At 48.1% G+C, this 19,861-nt stretch overlaps 2 protein-coding genes across 5 annotated transcripts in view; one reads left to right on the top strand and one right to left on the bottom strand.

Annotated features, from left to right (window-relative positions):
- LOC137546391 (CYFIP-related Rac1 interactor A-like) overlaps window positions 1–16,479 on the bottom strand; it is a 384,755-nt gene extending 368,276 nt beyond the window's left edge. Inside the window, exon 1 of the mRNA XM_068268785.1 lies at window positions 16,436–16,479. The gene's annotated coding sequence lies outside the window, so the exon portion shown is untranslated. The remainder of the gene's footprint in view (window positions 1–16,435) is intronic.
- A 228-nt stretch (window positions 16,480–16,707) lies between these two features.
- The window catches only part of PABPC4 (poly(A) binding protein cytoplasmic 4), a 40,593-nt gene continuing 37,439 nt past the window's right edge, over window positions 16,708–19,861 (top strand). The window contains exons 1-2 of one of the 4 annotated variants that reach the window (XM_068268776.1): window positions 16,717–16,813; window positions 17,147–17,392. In XM_068268776.1, the coding sequence (XP_068124877.1) occupies window positions 17,200–17,392 (193 nt within the window). In that variant the 5' untranslated portion in view covers window positions 16,717–16,813; window positions 17,147–17,199. Of the gene's footprint in view, window positions 17,459–19,861 lie in introns of all 4 variants that reach the window. The other 3 variants (XM_068268778.1, XM_068268775.1, XM_068268777.1) reach the window with 3 other exon arrangements.

Genomic DNA, 19,861 nt, shown 5'->3' with positions numbered 1-19,861 from the left:
TTGGCTGCAGAAGTGGCTGAATCACAGACCTGAAACAAACATGCATCTAATCCAGTCTGACTTCAGTCAGAGCACCTGATTTGCATGCTTGTTGAGGGGCTGAGGCAATTTATTGGAGACACAGGATAAGCAGGACAGTCAGACAATTTAAGTGTCTGCTTTCTTTGGCATGTATTAGGCAGTCCAAAAATAATAAGGTCACATTTCCAGGTGCTATTATTTAAAAGGCAAAATACATATCCTTCTCAGTTTAGGTTCCCTTTAAAGCAGTGGTTTTAAACCTGAGGTCCGCAGACCCCTGGGGATACATCAGCACCTGTCAGGGAGTCCCCCAGGGGCCACAGACAAAATGACGGATCTCGCCCCCCCCCCCCCCCCCCCCCCAAGAGAGAAGTGGCAGGCAGTGTCTGTGGCAAGGTGTGCCCAGTTCCCGTGTGGATTCCTCTCGCCCTCTCTCCTCCTGACGCTGCACTCTCCTCCTCTCGCCACCTCTCTTTCTTTCTCCATGGTTACCCGGGGGCGCCTCTCATGACATCAGAGGTGCCTATGGAAGTAACCATAGCAGTAGGACGCAGCCAGGCAGCGAGAAGAGTCGATCTTGGAGAATGGAGGCGAGCCCGTCGAGAGGTGTCCACGCGGGAAAGGGGTTATGTAAGTCTCTATACTGGGGCACTACCTGTACTTGGCTATCTATACTGGAGCACCTATAGCTCCCTACCTACACTGGGGCACCACCTGTATCTGGCTATCTGTCCGTGCATCACCCCACAGCCTAATCTCGAGCTAGGAAGGGTATGTTTTTCAGTCATACTTGTATGCTGTTTGCCAACTGACTGCATTTTATTGGATAAATGTAAGCCTTCACAATAAAGCTTTTTTACTTCTGATGCACGGAGTGCCGGGTTAATCTTCTACCCTAAAGGACTGATTTCAGACTGTTTTTCTACACCAAGTGCACACTCTAACGATTGTGTAATTATTTCCGTGGTCAGCGCACAGGATGCGCGCTGACACTGCGGAAATCCTCCACAAGCGTATAATCGGAAGAGAGAACCCAGCAATGGTGCTATGCACCTGTAGAGGGGAATTCCTGCCGGCAGATGGAGCTGTGGAGTGCAGAGGAACAGATCCTCGGCACAGCCACAGATATCAGATAATGATTGTACGTAATGGGGCAATACAGAGCAGGATAGTTTCTCTCGAGGGAGAGAGCACAGAGACAGAATGTATGTATGTCTACCAATCTAGTCGCCGCCTGGTGACGGTCGACATACAACAGCGAAGACCAAAGTGTGAACGCAATCGCAAGAGTGGCGATTGCCAACAGTGACACAAGACAGAGTAAAGGTTAAACGCAGGAGCAGAGAGAAAGGCACAGCATATCATACAATGAGCATGTCAACGAAAATAACAAACGCAATACCTAAACGTGGTCACCGCGCGTTAGGCGCAACAGCGACAAGCGTGTTTACGGCGTGGTCTCCGCACGATAAGCGCAACAGAGACAAGCACGCCACCCTGACTAATGAATGAACACAAATGAACAAATAACAGGAACGCTTGCTAAACGGCTGCCTTACCACAGGCCACCGCAAGCGTTTGCTCCAGACAGACAGACGAACGGAAAACAGGAATAGGTCAGATAAGATCCACCGCTCTTCCGCCAGAGCGAGTGCGATCCGGGTTCAGGGACCGGACAGGAAGGATCCACTGCTCTTTCCGCCAGAGCGAGTGTGAACCAAGTACAGAAACAGAACTAGCAGGAACCACTGCTCTTTTCCACCAGAGCAAGTGTGAACCAAGTAGAGAAACAGAGCTAGCAGGATCCACTGCTCTTTTCCACCAGAGCAAGTGTGAACCAAGTAGAGAAACAGAGCTAGCAGGATCCACTGCTCTTTTCCACCAGAGCAAGTGTGATCCAAGTACAGAAACAGAGCTAGCAGGATCCACTGCTCTTTTCCACCAGAGCAAGTGTGATCCAAGTACAAGAATAGGCCTAGCAGGATACACTGCTCTTTCCGCCAGAGCGAGTGTGATCCACACGGCAAGACAGACAGAAGGAGTAACCAGTAGCAACCGCCGCTATTGTAAAACTCCAAGACATAGACTAGAGAGATCCACTGCCACTAACACTAGGGCAAGTGCGATCCAGGTTATGGACCAAACGATTCACCATTGCCAAGTGCTGACGACAGTGCAATCGCAAGGACAAGACAAGACAGAACAGGCAATACAGATAATACAAACTGACTGCACTAGAGGGATGCCTAGTGCAGTCCCCAGGAATACTCTAAGATAATCTAGCAAACAATAGCAAGGCTGACACTCTAGGAGTGTTTTAGTAGTAACAAACCATCATGACCAGCAAAGGACTCTGGGAGAGCAAGGTATTAATACTGCAAGCCTTCAAAGGAGGCAGGTAGGCGATTTGCATGACAAGTGTATGCAAATTCCTCAGCAGAGCAACTCAGGAACTTGCAACGCGAAGACAGGTCTCTTATCCAGAGACCTGCAGCCCACAGACTTAAGGAATGTTCAAACAGCTGTCTGTCTGTGCAGACAGCTGAGCAGATCATTACACACACATTCTGGAGTTATGTATTACATACCCTGAAGTTTTAAGATCTACAGAGTGCTAGCTGTAGCAATGCCGGTCTCTGTTCCCTTATCTAACCATATTTGGCTATCTGTATCTGAGACAAAAGAGGCACAAACTGAGGTGACACAGAGGGGGGGAAAAGAGGCACAGGGAGAACAGAGGGGGGAAAAAGAAGAACAAATTTAGGTTAAGAATATACACAGTCCCTATCTCATTTGTTAACCGGGGACTACCTGTATTTCACTAGTATTTGGCTCCACCCACATGATGTCATGGCCACGGCCTTTCTTTGGTGGGGGTACATTTGCATGGGATGACCCACAATGGGGTACATCTGCTGAAATGGTTGAGAACCACTGCTTTAAAGGATACATCTGGGATTTAAAAAAAAATAAAAATAAATTGACTTCCGGTTCCGGCACCTGGATGTAAGCTGCGGGAGAGAAGAACTCCGCAGTCCGCGCTGACGGTAATCAGCTAGCACCACAGCTAAAGTGCCCCCACCACTCAGCAATGGTAATAGCCGAGTCCTGCACACCCTAGGCAGCATTTTGAACCCCCGAATGGACCGCTACGTCATGCGGTCAGACTGCAAAAGACTCAGCGATGATGAAGAGGGAGAAGGAGGTAAGATGGCGCCAGACTCCAGCCCGCCGAGCAAGTCATCAAGGCCTGGCTCTCCGAGCTGGGACAGCTGTCCACAACACAATGAGGAGACTGGAGAACAGGCGACCTCACAAGAAGTGGGAGCCCCGAACGCATAGACTATAAAAAACTGGCGACGGAGGTAGTTAAATCACTCGCTCCTGAACTACACGCAGCCATACAAACAGCTCTGGACAAATCCTTACAAGACATCCTAATCAGATACAGCAACATGACAACAGATTGAAGATGGAAGATGACAGAGCGAGGGAGGAAAAAAAATGAAAAGCATCATAGAAGAGAACAAGCAAATGCACGCCAAACTGCAAGACCTCGAAAATCGTTCACAGCACAACAACATTAGAATTGTGGGCCTCCCTGAAATGATGCAGCCTCAAGCCCTCCATGAGTTCGCATCAGCCAGGCTACCAAAGCGAATAGGCCTTAAAAAAGGAGTCAAAGTGGAACGATCCCATAGAGTAGGCCCTCCCCGGAACAAAGGTGACAAAAGGCCTCAACGAGTGGTGATGACACGGTACCTTGACGTTGCAGACAAAATGGTGATAATGAAAGCTTACAGAGATCTGAAGTCCCCTTTAGAGACTTTAAAGGATCTACCATCCGCCTTTTTAACGACTACTCTGCTGAGGTGCCCAAGCAAAGGCAAGCCTTCACCCCAGCATGTTCCTTAAAGCTATCCTTAAGCCCCCCCAAAAAAAGAGTTTTACTCACCTGGGGCTTCCAATAGCCCCCTGCAGCTGTCCGGTGCCCTCACCGTGTCCCTCTGATCCTCCTGTCCCCGCCGGCGGCCACTTCCGGTTTCGCCGTCAGGACCCGACAGGCTGGGAAGGCGAGTGATTATTCGTGTTCCCAGCCACAATAGCTCCCTCTATGCTGCTATAGCATACTAATCCTTCCGCCCAGATCTACACCCCTGGTTTCCTCTCCCCTAGATTTCACCCACTGACTCAAATACTGGAAAGTCAAGTAGAAGGCAGGGGCGTAGCAATAGGGGGTGCAGCGGTAGCGACCGCATCGGGGCCCTTGGGCCAGAGGGGCCCCGAAGGGCCCACCCTCAACTACAGTATTAGCTCTCTATTGGTCCTGTGCTCATAATAATCACTTCTATATATACATTGAGTAGTGGTAAACATTAACAAGCTCTTCCCCATCCCCTTCTTGCACCTCTGACACTGTGGTTGCCATTGTCAGGTTTTGTTGCGCCGTATCAATTGTTATGTATAGAGTGCCTGGGGGGCCCCATTGTAAAACTTGCATCGGGGCCCACAGCTCCTTAGCTACGCCACTGGTAGAAGGTATTAACATAGGAGACAAAAAACTGTCACAAGCTATGTTCGCAGATGACATAATGATCTTCCTATCTGACCCCTCTAGACAATTAAATACAGTCTTTTCACTAATAAATGAAGTAGGAAGAGATAGCGGCATTATAGCCAATATTTCCAAGTGCGAGATGATGTATCTATCCAACCAAGCAACCCCAATCCCACAAGATGAATGCCCAGTGAAGCTCTGCACCCACATAAAATATCTTGGTATAAACTTTAACAAAAATCCAGACCTACTCTTCACTATGAACTATCAACCGTTACTAACGGATATCAACTCTGGAAAAACTTGCCTATAAATCTAATGGGAAGATCAGCCCTAATTAAAGCTGTTAGCTTTGGATGCCTACTATACCCTTTACAAACGATATCTTTACTGGTAAAGCACTTGGACATCATAGACCTACATAAAGCATTCTCAGATTTTCTATGTAAAGGGGGAGGCCTAGGATTGCTCTAAACAAACTCCAATTGCCCAAAGAATGGGGAGGACTAAACATCTTGACATAAGACATTACAATCTAGCATGTATGACCAGGCACATCCGTGATTGGATTAATAACACCAACATATTCTCTAACACTGACCTAGAGGCTACTGATGCCAAACCTCTCTTCCTGGGCTCCTACATAGCAAATTCACCTCCTTACCTCTATGAATAAAATATAGCAGATTTATGAGAGATACCATCATAACATGTGTAAAAAAACTCAACTCTTGCTATTTAATTACCAAATGTATGCCTTTATGGGGCCACCCCAGATTTTCCGCCAGTTTATTACACAAGGGATTTCTAGAATGGCAAAACAAGGGCATCCTCAGATTAGGCCACGTAATTAATTTATGAAATAACAGATTAATGACCTTTCCTGAAGTCAGAGCAAAATTCCGAATCCCAGCCCACCATTTCTTTATTTTGGGCAATAGAGAGCTCATATCCAAAGTAATCTCATTTAGTTAAATTAAATGCCCTAGATGAATATCTAGCCCCTCACTTATCCAAAGGGCTTGATTAACAAAACGGTGCTAACTGTTAGCACCCTGTGAAAAGTGCTTCACGCGACATTTCGCATTATAATGGTTATCGCACACAAAAATTTGCGTTTGCGCGTTAACGCAAATTGTTAACGAGTTAACGTTCGCGTTTCTGCGATAAATTTGCGTTATTGCGCAAACGTGATTTTTTTTTGCGCGCGATACCCTGCTTTTTCCACGTAACACGGTTTTCACGTGAAAACGCGCTTAAACGTGCGAAAAGCCGTGCTAACAGTTAGCACCATTTTGTAAATCAATCAAGTATCTCTATCCCAATTACAATCATATCTTCAGAGGGTTGATCTTCCCAATAGAGCCAAATCCTACTTTAAAAAACATGGGCCAGGGAAATAACAATTCCAGACATTGAATCCAAAATCTTAACATGCCTTGCGACAGTCAGAAAACGAATGATTGGGGAAAACTGGAGGGATCTCATTTCCAATTTATACATAGGGCCAAATACGCCTTCAATATTAAATATACCAATCCACCTATTCATTACTCCCCCAAATGTCCAAAATGCCACTTTCAAAACGCTGACCTACTCCACTGCATATGGTCCTGCCCACACATCTCCAATTTCTGCTCAAAAGTACTGTCCTATATTTTTCAGCTATGCAAAATCAAACTATCACCTCATCCATCTCTATTATTATTCAATACCTACAAGACATCAAATGACACGGCTGATACCCACACCAACAAACCCAGAGGATTACCCCCTCTGGTTCATATCGTCATTATAGCAGCCAGAAAAACCATATTTAATAAATGGATATATCAAACAACACCATCAATATGGGACATGAAAGAAGAACTAACATACCTGTTCAACCTGTACAGACTAGAAGCGGGCCAAACATCTCTTTAAGACAGGGAAAGCTTTCATACTTAACTCTTTCACTACCATCGAAAAGGATAGTCTGATGGACCATTTTAAATATACTGGATGGTACTACACAGCTCAACTGCAAGGGTCCCTGGGCAGATTAGAGATATCAAAATAATTTGGATTCAACCAAAATGGAATTTCTCGGGTACAACAGAGGTAGCTAGAGGCGTGACAGGGGATGACTGCAGGGGAGGGGGGAGGAAAGAGGGAAGGGAAAAGCCCATATCAGCTTTTAATTTGTGGTAGAGTTGTCAACTAAGAGGTCACAGAAATGACAGAAACTCTTTGAATGTTACTTAATATTCATGTCATATCATTCCTTAACTCTGCGTCAGGTTACAATTTCCTGTCTTTTGACTGTTTAAAATTGTACAATCCACAATAAAAATATGTTTGAAAAAAAAAGAAAATCAGATTTACTTACCTGGGAGCTTATGTGTCCCTTGCCTTGCCTACTCTGAGGCAGTCTCCTGGGGTCTCCTCTATAGCAACAGCCGACCCAGCCATGCCACCGGCCTCTGTGCACGCGCGAGAGGCGTAGCTGCGCCACTTGCGGTTGTGCTCCTGTAACCGGGAAAATTCACATAGGCTTCCAGGGGATGAAGGTAAGTAAGGGCTCATTTCCACGGGAAGTTGAACTGTGTGCTCAGCAAGCAGTTACCAAGCAGTTGTGAGAGTTTTCACTGCCTATCAACTGCATGTGGAAAAGGGGCCTAAATCAGTTTTTTTTTTTAAATGCTAGATGCATCCTTTAAAGGGAATGTCCAAGCTGCCCAAAAACATGACACCTACTTACCTGGGGCTTTATCCAGCCCCTAACAGCATGCGCAGTACACTCCACACCACGTGCGAGTGATTGACAACGTTGCTCGCGCAGACGCAGTAGAGGACAACCTGGCGAGGTCGGCCTCTACACCATCAGGGACCGGGAGCCAGCAGCTGAGAGCGGAGCTGCGGCGAGGGACATAGCAGCTGCTAGGGGCTGGAGGAAGCCCGGGTAAGTATGTGTCATTTTTTTGGGCAGCTCGCACATTCCCTTTAAGGGAGAAGGTTGAAGAAGTGACTGCCAGAATGGGAGGGGTCGTGCGTTATTCTGTTGGTCCTGAACCCCAGGCTAGATGTGTAGAGGAGGTCCAGTGGAAGCAGGAGTGACCCGATGATCCTCTCTGCAGCATTGATTACTTTTGAAGTTTAATAACAAGAGGCACAGGCCGGGCACTGTCCCTTCCATTGCTTTTATTGCTCAGGTGAAGCAGACATCACAGCAGGGTGATACATAACACGATGTCTGGAAATTGACATGCCCAGACAAGCACGTGACCAAGCACCACACAGGTTCGGCCGTTATGCCCATCTGATTTCCCTGACCTCCACCTCTTCCCACCTGTATACCGCTTGATGTAACTTCCACACATCGCGTTATGTATCACCCTGCTGTGATGTCTATTTCACCTGAGCAATAAAAGCAGCAGCAGAGACAGTGCCCAACCCGTGTCTCTTGTTGTTATGCATCATCCACGTTCCTTCCGTCTTCTACTGCTGTGAGCATGTCTTTTTGGGAGCTGCTTCTTGCCCATAAAGGGTGAAGACAGGTGAGAAAGAAAAGTTTTTTGCTGTTTTGTGGTGGAATTGTGTCCAGTCCATAACCCCCCGGCCGAGAACCGAGCAACACCTTGCTTGTTTGTATAGACTCTTTGAAGTTTGTTTCTGCTTGCAGTTATGACTGCATACCAAAAGATGATGGAGGGGCAGAGGATAGATTCAATGGTTGCAGTGCAGAACATGATCAGCAGCTCCCACGGTATTCTGGAGCCTTGCAAGCGTTTTGAGTCTGACAGAAAAAAAGAGCTATACATACAGTATACTGGAATTATTATTATTATTAAGGATCAAAGTCCCTAACTATTCACTGGCCAGAGGTAGAGCTAATTGTGCAAAAGTAAAGTTTATATTTACTTACTGGTGTGTTGGTGTATTGTCGGGTTAACCGGGTGACATGTGACATGATCAGATAGACATGGGTATGTACAGTGCCTAGCACACAAATAACTATGCTGTGTTCCTTTTTTTTCTTTCTCTGTCTGAAAGAGTTAAATATCAGGTATACCTAAAAAACGGTATAGCGCTCAACAACCACATATACATAAAACCATATACAGGTAGACTCAATATCAGTCCTATATAAAAGAAGAGAGACTAAAAAGCATCTGCGCTTCAGTATAATGTCCAAACAATCAAGTCCTTAATTCAACTGTCATGTAAGTATCTTCATTTCAGGATTTAAGAATCTTTGTACGCTCACCAGATTTGAAGGCCAACCAACAACGATGGGCATAAGCGCTTGTGACACTAGTCATTATAACCCACACGAACCAGCTTGTCTTGCTCACAGTTCTTCAGTGCTCTGGTCATGCAAATAAACATAGAGCCATAGGGTAATACTATTTAGCACAACTTATTTCACCACACCCGTTAAAGGCTCAGCTCCAGTGATTCCCTAAGTTTATATAGCACCCAGTGTGCCTCCTCCCGATTTCAACAAAGACTCTCACTGTATGTATATGCTGACCCAGCACAGACCAGCCAATGCGCGTTTATGTTGTTTAACCAGAATGTATTGCAAACCAGATCTTCCCCTAGAACTCAAACAGGGCCCAGCATAGTGTAATACTTGTGCTAAACAGTATTACCTTATGGCTGTATGTTTATTTGCATGACCTGAGCACTGAAGAACTGTGAGCAAGACAAGCTGGTTCGTGTGGGTTATAATGACTAGTGTCACAAGCGCGTATGCCCATCGTTGTTGGTTGGCCTTCAACTCTGGTTAGCGTATAAAGTTTCTTAAATCCTGAAATGAAGATACTTACCGTACATGACAGTTGAATTAAGGACTTGATTGTTTGGACATTATACTGAAGCGCAGAGGATTTTTAGTCTCTCTTCTTTTAAATAGGACTGATATTGAGTCTACCTGTATATGGTTTTATGTATACGTGGTTGTTGAGCGCTATACCGTTTTTTAGGTACATTTGATTTACTGAGTTACACACTCTGAAGGTATATAGCGATCCAACTGCATTAACCCCTTGCTGGAAACTTCTGGATTTATTGGTGTTTTTTTTCAATTTTTAATAGCAATTTAAAATTTCTATTGTAAGTGAGGAGCGCACGGGATCCCCCATCTTTTCTCTAAATATCAGGTATGTAAGTGGCTGACTCAGTCCTGACTCAGACAGGAAGCGACTACAGTGTGACCCTCTCATAGGCGTCCGCACGTATGGCAAATTGGGGCGCCTGCCCCCCCCCCCCCCCCCGGCCAAATCAGTGACGACGCCCCTCGCTACCCCCCACCCGACTCAGCGCAGTGAAGGGGAAGCAGCAGGCATAGCGGTGGAGAAGGGGGGATATCCCCCCTTTCCTCACCTTGGGGCTCCCCCTTACTCGCTTCCCCCTCCCCCCCGCCTCCATAATGCAGCGGTGGGCGCAGCGCAGCAGAACACTTTCTCTATTCCCTGCTCGCGAGGAAGGTTCTGTGCGCAGCTGGTCTGGTCAGTGACGTCAGACCAGCGCGATCTCCCTCGCGCCGGGGGAATAGAGGAAGTGTTCCGCTCTACTGCCGTCCGCCAGCCGCTGCATTATGGAGGGGGGACCGAGGAATAGTGAGCCCCCACAACGTGAGGGAAGGGGGGGGGACTTCCCCCCCCCCTTCCCCGCCACTGTCACAACTGGGGGGGGGGTCCCTGTCACAAGCTGAACTGGGAGATCCCTGTCACTAGCTGAACTGGGGGGTCCCTGTCACTACCTGAACTGGGGGGTCCCTGTCACTAGCTGAACTGGGGGGGTCCCTGTCACTAGCTGAACTGGGGGGGTCCCTGTCACTACATGAAATGGGGGGGTCCCTTTCACTACCTGAACTGGTGGGCTCCTGTCACTACCTGAACCGGGGGGGGGTCCCTGTCACTAGCTGAACTGGGGGGTCCCTGTCACTACCTGAAATGGGGGGTCCCTGTCACTACCTGAACTGGTGGGCTCCTGTCACTACCTGAACTGGGGGGGTCCCTGTCACTAGCTGAACTGGGGGGGTCCCTGTCACTACCTGAACTGGGGTGCTCCTGTCACTACCTAAACTGTTGGTTCCCTTTCACTACCTGAACTGGGGTGGGGGGCTACTGTCACTACCTGAACTGTAGGGTCCCTGTCACTACCTGAACTGGGGGGCCTGTCGCTACCTAAACTGGAGGGCACCTGGCGCTACCTAAACTAGGAGGCACCTGTCACTACCTAAACTGGGGGGCCCTGTCACTACCTAAACTGGGGGGCCCTGTCACTACCTAAACTGGAGGGCACCTGGCGCTACCTAAACTAGGAGGCACCTGTCACTACCTAAACTATCAAGGCCAGGCCAGCCCAGCATCACCGCCAGCCAGGCCAGCCCAGCATCACTGCCAGCCAGGCCAGCCCAGCACTACCGCCAGCCAAGCCAGCCCAGCATCACTGCCAGCCAGGCCAGCTCAGCACCACCGCCAGCCAGGCCAGCCCAGCATCACTGCCAGGCCTTTCGGCACACACATCATCCCCAAGCCAGCCAAATACAGTATTGCCAGGCCAGCCAAGCACAGCAGCCAGTAGAGGAGAATTCAGAAGGCAGGTGAGAGGTGTATACCATATTAAGGGGGCATTCTGCCTATTTATGTGAAATGCTGTCTATTTATGTACCTCATGACTGCTGAATTTGTCTTGTTGGGGGCCTCATTGATACTGAATTTGTCTTGTTGGGGGCCTCATGATTGCTGAATTTGTCTTGTTGGGGCCTCATGATTGCTGAATTTGTCTTGTTGGGGGCCTCATGCTTGCTGAATTTGTCTTGTTGGGGGCCTAATGATTGCTGAGTTGGTCATGTTGGGGGCCTCATGATTGCTGAATTTGTCTAGATGGGGGGCCTCATGATTGCTGAATTTGTCTTGTTGGGGGTCACATGATTGCTAACTGCGAGACTATGGAAAAATCTGAATCATCATCATATGAGACAATAGCATACTTTTTCAGCTTTTTAAAACAGAAAATGAAAACATTTTTCAAGAGTAGGATGGATGAAATTGTTTATCTTCACAGTTTATTTTCAACTTGGATTTTCCATAATGTTCATGTATGAGTTAAAACGTTTGTATTTAGTTTAAATTGCTGTTGGCACTTTGCGATAGATAAGTGACTTTTGGGTTGCAGTTTGGACACTCGACCTCCAAAAGGTTCACCACCATTGTCCTAATCTAATGTCCCACCATTGCTAAGTTCATGCAAACTTGTCTCCACCCGTGACCACACCCACATTCTGGTCCTTCACCACACCCATTTCTCGGTGTGGCACGCATATGTCATAGCCCCATACAACGTACCCCCAATTTTCGGCGCTACTTCTTCACCCCCCCCCTCCCCCCTTGGAAATTTTTCTGCGGACGCCCATGTAAGAAATTCCAGCTATAAAACAAATTCCTAGCAAAAAATGGCTTCTGTGAGCGGGAAAGAGATAAAAAGTGTCAATAGTTCATAGATTTTAGCTCTGGCATACTTCAATGAATGTGTCATTGAGCAAAAACAATAAAGCAGTTGGATTTAAACATAAAATAAAGCTGTGGAATATCTTAAAAAGTCATTTTTTGGAAAAGGAAGATAGATTCAATTGTTTATTTCATTAGTTTATTTTCGCCTTGGGTATCCTTTAAACCCCAGGGAAGGTCACCAAAATGAGCGGAACCCAACATATACCAGCAGCTCCTGCAGGGGTAGTTCCAGGCTCGTACTGACCCACTGAACTACCGAGGATTTGCTCGGTGGGCCCCGCCTCCACATCTCCGGTGGGCCCCGCCTCCAGCCTGGGGTGAACAAATCACTGCCTGCAGGAGAAAGATTCTCCTCTCAGCGTTTTGATCAGTCACGCTGAGAGCCTGCTGCAGGCTCAGGCTGGGCTGTGTCAGGGTAGCTCCGCCCCCCATGTGATGCTGGGCTTCAAAGGCTCCAGCCCAGCGTGATATTTACATGGAGCTGCTGTCAGTGGAGCCGTTCAGCCGAGACCAGGAAGGGAAGCAAGAAGAGGCTACAAGGAGGGAGGCAGGGGCGGACATACAGCAGTGCAGATACAGGGGGCCCTTCAAGTTCACTTGAAGGACCCATTAAGATTCCCGATCGCTACCTTTGCTACATTTAGAACCAGCAGCAGAGTCCTGCAGAGAGCATAAGGCTCAAATAACAGCCTGGAGTGAATGCTTTGCCACCCCCCTTTTATCCTCCTTCCCCTCCTCCCCAGGCTCTGGCTCCCTAGTGCTGAGAGAGACGTCAGGCATACTCATGCTGACCTGACGTCTCTACACCATGTGAGGCACCAGCGCGGGAAATACAAGAGCCAGAGAGAGGATGAAAAACTGATGGAGCGAGGGAATGAACTATTGAGCAGCCAGCCATCCGTGACAAGCAGGGGGAGAGCCCAGACAGACAGCAGAGAGAGGAGCTGCAGCCAGAGCCTGACAGTGACAGCCACCCAGAGAACATAGCTGCCATAGCCAGCCCAGCAGAGTGCACAGAGAGCCAGTCCAGTCACATGACAGCAGGGCCGGTTTAAGCAACAATGGGGCCCCAGGGCAAAATAAACCTGGGGGGCCCCCCCAACATATACCCCGGAACAACAATCGGCATTAGGGGACCTTTTTTGCAGCTGATATAACAGGGTGTGAAGTCCCAATCGGTCGGAGCTCCACATTCTGGCTATCCCAGCCTGCATGGGGGACAAGGGGTTAAAAAGTTTCAGGAGGGGGGACCCCACATAATTTAAAAAAAAAAAAAAATTCTCACACTCTAAACATAAAAAAAATTGGGAAAATAGAAAAAAATGCCAGGGATCTTCATACAGCCATATTGCGGCTGTATAGCGATCCCTGGCCAATGCGCTGCGGCTGCGTATAGACCCCCTGGAAACCCCATCAGGAAATTTATTGCGCTTTCATTTGATGCATGTAAAATTACACTACCGTTAGGTTTGCTACTAAAAGTGACATTTACCGCATTTAAAAGTATACTTTTTTCCTTCTAAAATTTAAAATCGATTTTCTCAAAAACTATAAGGTCTTTTTGAAAAATTGTTTTTTCCTCTTATTCCTAATGATCCTGCAAATTTAGGGTTTCTAACATTTAAGGTGGATTTGCTATCAACCATTAAAGTCGGCAGGTTTTTAAATGTGTATTTTTTTTCCTTTGAAACTTTAAAATCGATTTTCTCAAAAAGTATAAGGCCGATTTGAAAAAATTTTTTTCCTCTTGTAGCCACTGGGGGCCCCTACAAGATCTGGGCCCTTGGGCAGCTGCCTCCTCTGCCTCTATGGTAGCGCCGGCCCTGCATGACAGAGGGAGAGGAGGTAATGTACACTGCTCTGTCATCTTCTTTTTGCCCATACATAATCTCTCTTTTCTATAACACTATATGCCTACCCTCTGTTTCTCTCTCTGCTCACTCTCTGTCCAGCCTCTCTCTCTATCCCTCTGTCCCTCTCCTTCTCAACCTGTTTTTTTCTGTGCTGCCCACCTACTGACCAATAGAGATGCCGGCGAACGTCTCCCCTTGTACTACTTCCGGGCCGCTATGACCCGGAGTAGTACGCCTGCGCTGGCACGGCGGTGAGTGTCCTAGATCGCGCTCCTGTTGGCGGGCACTTTCTGCACATGTGCGTGACGTCACGCTCATGCTCAGAGAGTGCCCGGCAACAGGCACGCGATCAAAGACGCGCACCGCCAGGCCAGCGCAGGCGTACTACTCCGGGTCATAGCGATCCGGAAGTAGTACTAAGCCCATAGAGATTCGCCCGCGAACAGTTCGGGCCATGTCTACTGACCAACTCTAACCATCAGCCCGTCTCTTGCTGTCCACCCACTATCTGCTGCCCGTCTCCCCGTCCATCTCTTTCTCACCTATGTTTCTCTCTGCTCCTCTCTCTCTGTTTATCTCTGTCTGCGTCTCTGTCTCTCTCTCCGTCCATTTCTCTCTTCTTCTCTGTCCATTTCTCTCTGCTACTCTCTCTCTCTCCATCTCTCTCACCCTCTGTCTCTCTCTCTCTCTCTCACCCTGTGTCTCTCTCTCTGCCTCCCTGTTCATCGCTCTCTCTCTCTCTCCATCTCTCTCACCCTCTGTCTCTCTCCGTCTCTCTGTCCATTCCTCTTGCTCAGTCTCTCTCTGTCCATCTCTCTCACCCTCTGTCTCTCTCCCTGTCCATTTCTCTGTCACCCTCTCTGTGTCTTTGTCACCCTTAGTCTCTCTCCATCTCTCTCACCCTCTGTCTCTCTCTCTGACTCTCTGTCCATCTCTCTCACCCTCTGTCTCTCTCTCTGCCCATCTCACTCTCACCCTAGGTCTCTCTCTGCCTCTCCTTCCATCTCTCCGTCACCCTCAGTCCCTCTCCGTCTCTCTGTCACCCTCAGTCTCTCTCCATCTCTCTCACCCTCTGTCTCTCTCTCTCTGCCTTTCCGTCCACCATCTCCCTCTCTCACCCTCTGTCTCTCTCACCCGGTCTATCTCTCTGCCTCTCTGTCCATCTCTCTCTCACCGTGTCCCCCTCTGCCTCTCTGTCTATTTCTCTCTCACCCTCTGTCTCTCTGTGCCACTCACTGTCTTCTCTCACCCTCCGTTTATTTCTCCTCCCCTCCCCCCCCTTACTCTCAGCTTCTCAAACCACCCTCTCTCCCTTCTTCTGTCTCTCGTATTTCACCTCCTAGTGACCCATTGTTGCTGTATTGGTCACTTGTAGGCCTTGTGGTTGCTGCATTTGTGATTTGCTTGCAATCTCTTAATTCTTAGGTATAGCTAGTCTAATGTCTTAGATTAGTATTATTATTACCACCATATTGTTGTTGTTTTTATATAGCATTGGCCTCTTTTGCAGCACTTAGTACATAGTCATGTCTCTGACTGTCCTCAGAGAAGATCACAATCCCTACCGTAGTCATAATGTAATGTCCTACCATATTATTATTATGTATTTATATAGCAGTGACATCTTCTGCAGCACTGTACAGAGTACATAGTCATGTCACTGACTGTCCTCAGAGGAGCTCACACTCTAATCCTATCATAGTCATGGTCTCATGTCCCACCATATTATTATATATATATATAGCACTTTCATCTTCTGCAGCACTTTATAGAGTATGTAGTCATGTACATGTCATTGACTGTCCTCAGAGGAACTCGCAATCTAATCCATCCATGTCATATGTATGGTAACTAGGACATTACTTTATAGTAAAGGAGGGAGACTCTATACAAAGTTTTGCTGGGCAGCAGTGTTTCTGAATTACAATGTTGCTAAGTTCATGTACATTTGGCCATGTCCATGATACATTATGATCACACCCACCGTCCGGTGCATGGTCATGCTTTTTTTTTTTTTCACCACAATCATGGGATGTGTGGGCCCCAGGTTGACATTTCTTTGGTAGGCCCCCAGTCCGACCCTGGGTAGTTCTACACTACTTTACTGAGGCATTTATGTTATGTAGATAGTTGTGATCAGGTGTTCTGGTCAGTGTACCATGATAAATGCAATATGGATAGGTTTACTGTGTGTGTACTTTGCCGAAAGTTATCTTGAAGTACACTAGTAGCAGTGTATGAGATCAATACTTACAATGATGTACACCACATCCTGCAACTGTATTTCTAGGGCATTTTACAACATGAAACTGTATGACCAGTTATGTGTTCATACCACAGTCTCTGCGCTTGTAGTTTGTACATAAAAAAATGAATCTAATAAAATATTGAAAAGTAATGAGAAACATATCTGATTTGGTCTCAACTCACGGTTCGTCATATTTTCATCCATCACACTGCAAATACATCCATGCCTACACAGTATTGTGTTTGTGCCTTACCCTGCATATTGCATGACCTGAATGAATGGGATATTCATACATATGTATTGGGGGGGGGGGGGTAGTATACGCTCAGTAGCGGGCACAGCAGGATAGAGGGACTGAGCTTCCTCCGGTGAAGAATACTTATCTAGTATCTACTACTAGTGACGTTCCCTGACGACAGCGTGCGGACTTACGGCTATCTGCATGGCGGCCAGCAGAGGTCACTGTGAAGTTATAGCGACACCGGCTTCCCTAGGACCGGATATAAAAGCTGTGATTCGCTCTCACCCCGGTCTCTCTTGTCCTCCCTGGCAAGCAGGGAACAGGTCGGCCAGAGCGTGCTTCCCAGTGGGTGACCGGGGCGAAAAAAACTCCAAAATAAAGAGACGAGGGGTAACTGCACGACACTCGCTGCTCGTTACACTGACATAACGCAAGCTATTAGCCCCCCGGTCCCTTCACGGAACACAAGCCGCTCAGTGTAAGCACTACACTACACACACGCCGCCGTGCTGCTGCTATATATCGCCATAGACTGCACATCCCCTGCCCAGGCCGCGCACCCTCTGTCTGTACACTGGCCCCCTATAGAGCAGCACAGGCTGCAGCGCGCTGATCACTGTACAGCATAGTATTACCCACTCTGATCTCCCCGCCTGTTGCTGGGGACAGTCGCTGCTCTATTCATAGTAAAGCCTTAATCATCCCGTTATTTCTCCTGTGGAGATTCTTCAGGCGTAACCTATTTCTCGACGTTGGGTTGAATTGCTTATTGGGAGATGCACACAGCTACCAGCAGTTACCCCATGGCGTCTCTCTATGTGGGGGACCTCCACCCTGATGTCACTGAAGCCATGCTGTACGAGAAGTTTAGTCCTGCAGGACCTGTTCTGTCCATACGGGTCTGCAGGGACATGATCACACGGAGATCGCTGGGATATGCCTATGTCAACTTCCAGCAACCTGCAGATGGTGAGTGCTTTCCATTGGTGGTGAACGAATAGATGGCCATTACTTGCCCATCAATCAAACACTAAGGTAATTACCGGTAGACGTCCAGTCGACCTCCGCTTCTATTTAGAAGTCTAAATGAGATGCCAGAAATGTATGTACAGCTTTAATTTTTAGATGCATAGTTGCCTGAGATGTGCTTTAAGGGCCCTTTCACACCACGTTTTGGAGCGTTGCGTTTCAACGCTCCCAGGAGCTTTTTTCGGGCTGACTGTGGCGTTTCTCATTACAATTGATAGTAATGTGTTGGCGTTAAACGCTTGCAGCCAAAACACAGCGTCTTTGCCTTCTTACCACTGCCTGTAGTGTGAAAGAGCCCTAAGAGAACCTGAGGGTAAAAAGTTACACAAATATTTGTCTGAGAGGATAGCCTCTGGATCCTCTAGAAGCTTCCCTGTTCATCCACTGTCCTCTGGTTTTCTGCCGCTGCCCGGGAACCCTTCTTAAAGCGGAACTGAAGACTAATTTTTCAATGAAGTGCTAATGGAGGTATGTTCCTTTAACCTTCCTGGCGGTAACCCCGAACGTAGTTCGGGGTAAGCCGCGCAGGAGGTTTTCTCAGGCCCTGCTGGGCCGATTTGTGTATTTTTTTTTTTTTGCTGTACGCAGCTAGCACTTTGCTCGCTGCGTCAGCACTTCGATCACCGCCGCCCCGCGCTCGATCGCCGCTATCCGCGTCGCAACACAGCCCCCCCCCCCCCCCAGACCCCTGCGCTGCCTGGTCTATCAGCGCCAGGCAGCGGCAAGGGGTGGATCGGGACTCCCTTCGACGTCGGTGACGTCATCCCGCCCCGTTGCCATGGCGACGGGGGAAGCCCTCCAGGAAATCCCGTTCTTTGAACGGGATTTCCTGATCGCCGGAGGCGATCGGCGGGGCTGGGGGGATGCCGCTGAGCAGCGGCTATCATGTAGCGAGCCCTAGGCTCGCTACATGATTTTAAAAAATAAATAAATCAAAAAAAGGCTGCGCTGCCCCCTGGCGGTTTTTAATAGACCGCCAGGAGGGTTAAGTCTTACATGCCTCTTCGCTAAGCACTTTTGTTTTTGCAGGCTCTCCCGATCCCGAATTTTCCCCGTTTAATCCTTCAACTTACAAGTCGATGACGAATGGACAGGAAGAGCCTGTGCTCTTCTGTCTATCTGACCTCTTTTCACTGCATCTGCCCCCCTTTCTCCGCCCCTCTGTGATCCTTCTTGCCGCTCATCCTGAACGCAGCTCTTGGTTACCAGAGCGAGCCTGGACAGCAGGAGCCGGCTTTCTATGGACGCGCTAGAGCTGACAGTGTGAGCCTGGACAGCAGAAGGAGCCGGCTCTCTGTGGACGTGCTAGAGCTAAAAGTGTGAGCCTGGACACGCGCAGGGAGACACTTCTTGACAGCGAACCAGCGCAGGCTACACAGCAATGCCCCGGAAGTAGTTCTGGGCGGTGGCCATCTTAATAGTCACAATTTGCATATCTTTAGACTGGCCCTGCCCCTGTGTGGCTAGAGCAGGCATGGACAAACTTGGCCCTCCTGCTGTTAAGGAACTACAAGTCCCACAATGCATTGCAGGCGTCTGACAGCCACAGTCATGACTCATAAAGGCAAATGCATTGTGGGACTTGTAGTTCCGTAACAGCTGGAAGGCCGAGTTTGCCCATGCCTGGGCTAGAGTCTAGTATATTCACAGCTGTAATCAGTCTGCTTGCTAGCATCAATCTAGTCAGGGATATATTAGCAGATCATATGGTCAGCAGTGTATACATTTAAAGGTACTTTAGACAAACCGAATTATACCAGAATTGAGCCAGAAGGGAACAGAAGTGAACTAGCACAGAACTCTGGGCTGTTGTTCATCTGCTGATTTTCTACACCCTGCATAGAAGTACCTTCAATACCATATTGAACAAACACCAGCTAAACATACAGCCAGCTAAATTTAAGCACTGCACACCCGCTTACCAAACTACTGATGGTTTCACCGTGCCTCACCAATCACACCACTGCTGATCTTCGCTGGCTGCTCCACTGCTGAACTCCCCACCAACTGATCCATCGCCGACTTCCAGACAAGTAACGTCATTACCAACCAGACACCCCATCTACCAATCACACACAGCTGGATATTTTTTTTGTCATTGATGTTCTGCCAACTTCACTGCTGATCTCCTATGGATTGCTCCTTACCAGATTGATTATTGATGCAACTTTGCTGAACCCCCTTCAGCCACATCATTGGTGACATTTATCTCATCTTGGTCTAACTGCTGTCCCCCTGTTTATGCTTCCACTCTCCACACCCCATCCTACCTTATCCCTTCAGTACAAAATGTACCCCTTCCCTCCTATTCACTCCCTGACCCCTCCACCATTTCCTGGCCATCTCCCTCCCCATCTCGCTCTCCCCCATCACCCCATGCTGAATCTCCACCTCCTTCTACACCTTGTC

This window comes from Hyperolius riggenbachi, chromosome 2 (assembly GCF_040937935.1).
Source record: "Hyperolius riggenbachi isolate aHypRig1 chromosome 2, aHypRig1.pri, whole genome shotgun sequence".
Classification (NCBI taxonomy): Eukaryota; Metazoa; Chordata; class Amphibia; order Anura; family Hyperoliidae; genus Hyperolius; species Hyperolius riggenbachi.
This window is presented reverse-complemented; position numbering and strand designations above follow the sequence as displayed.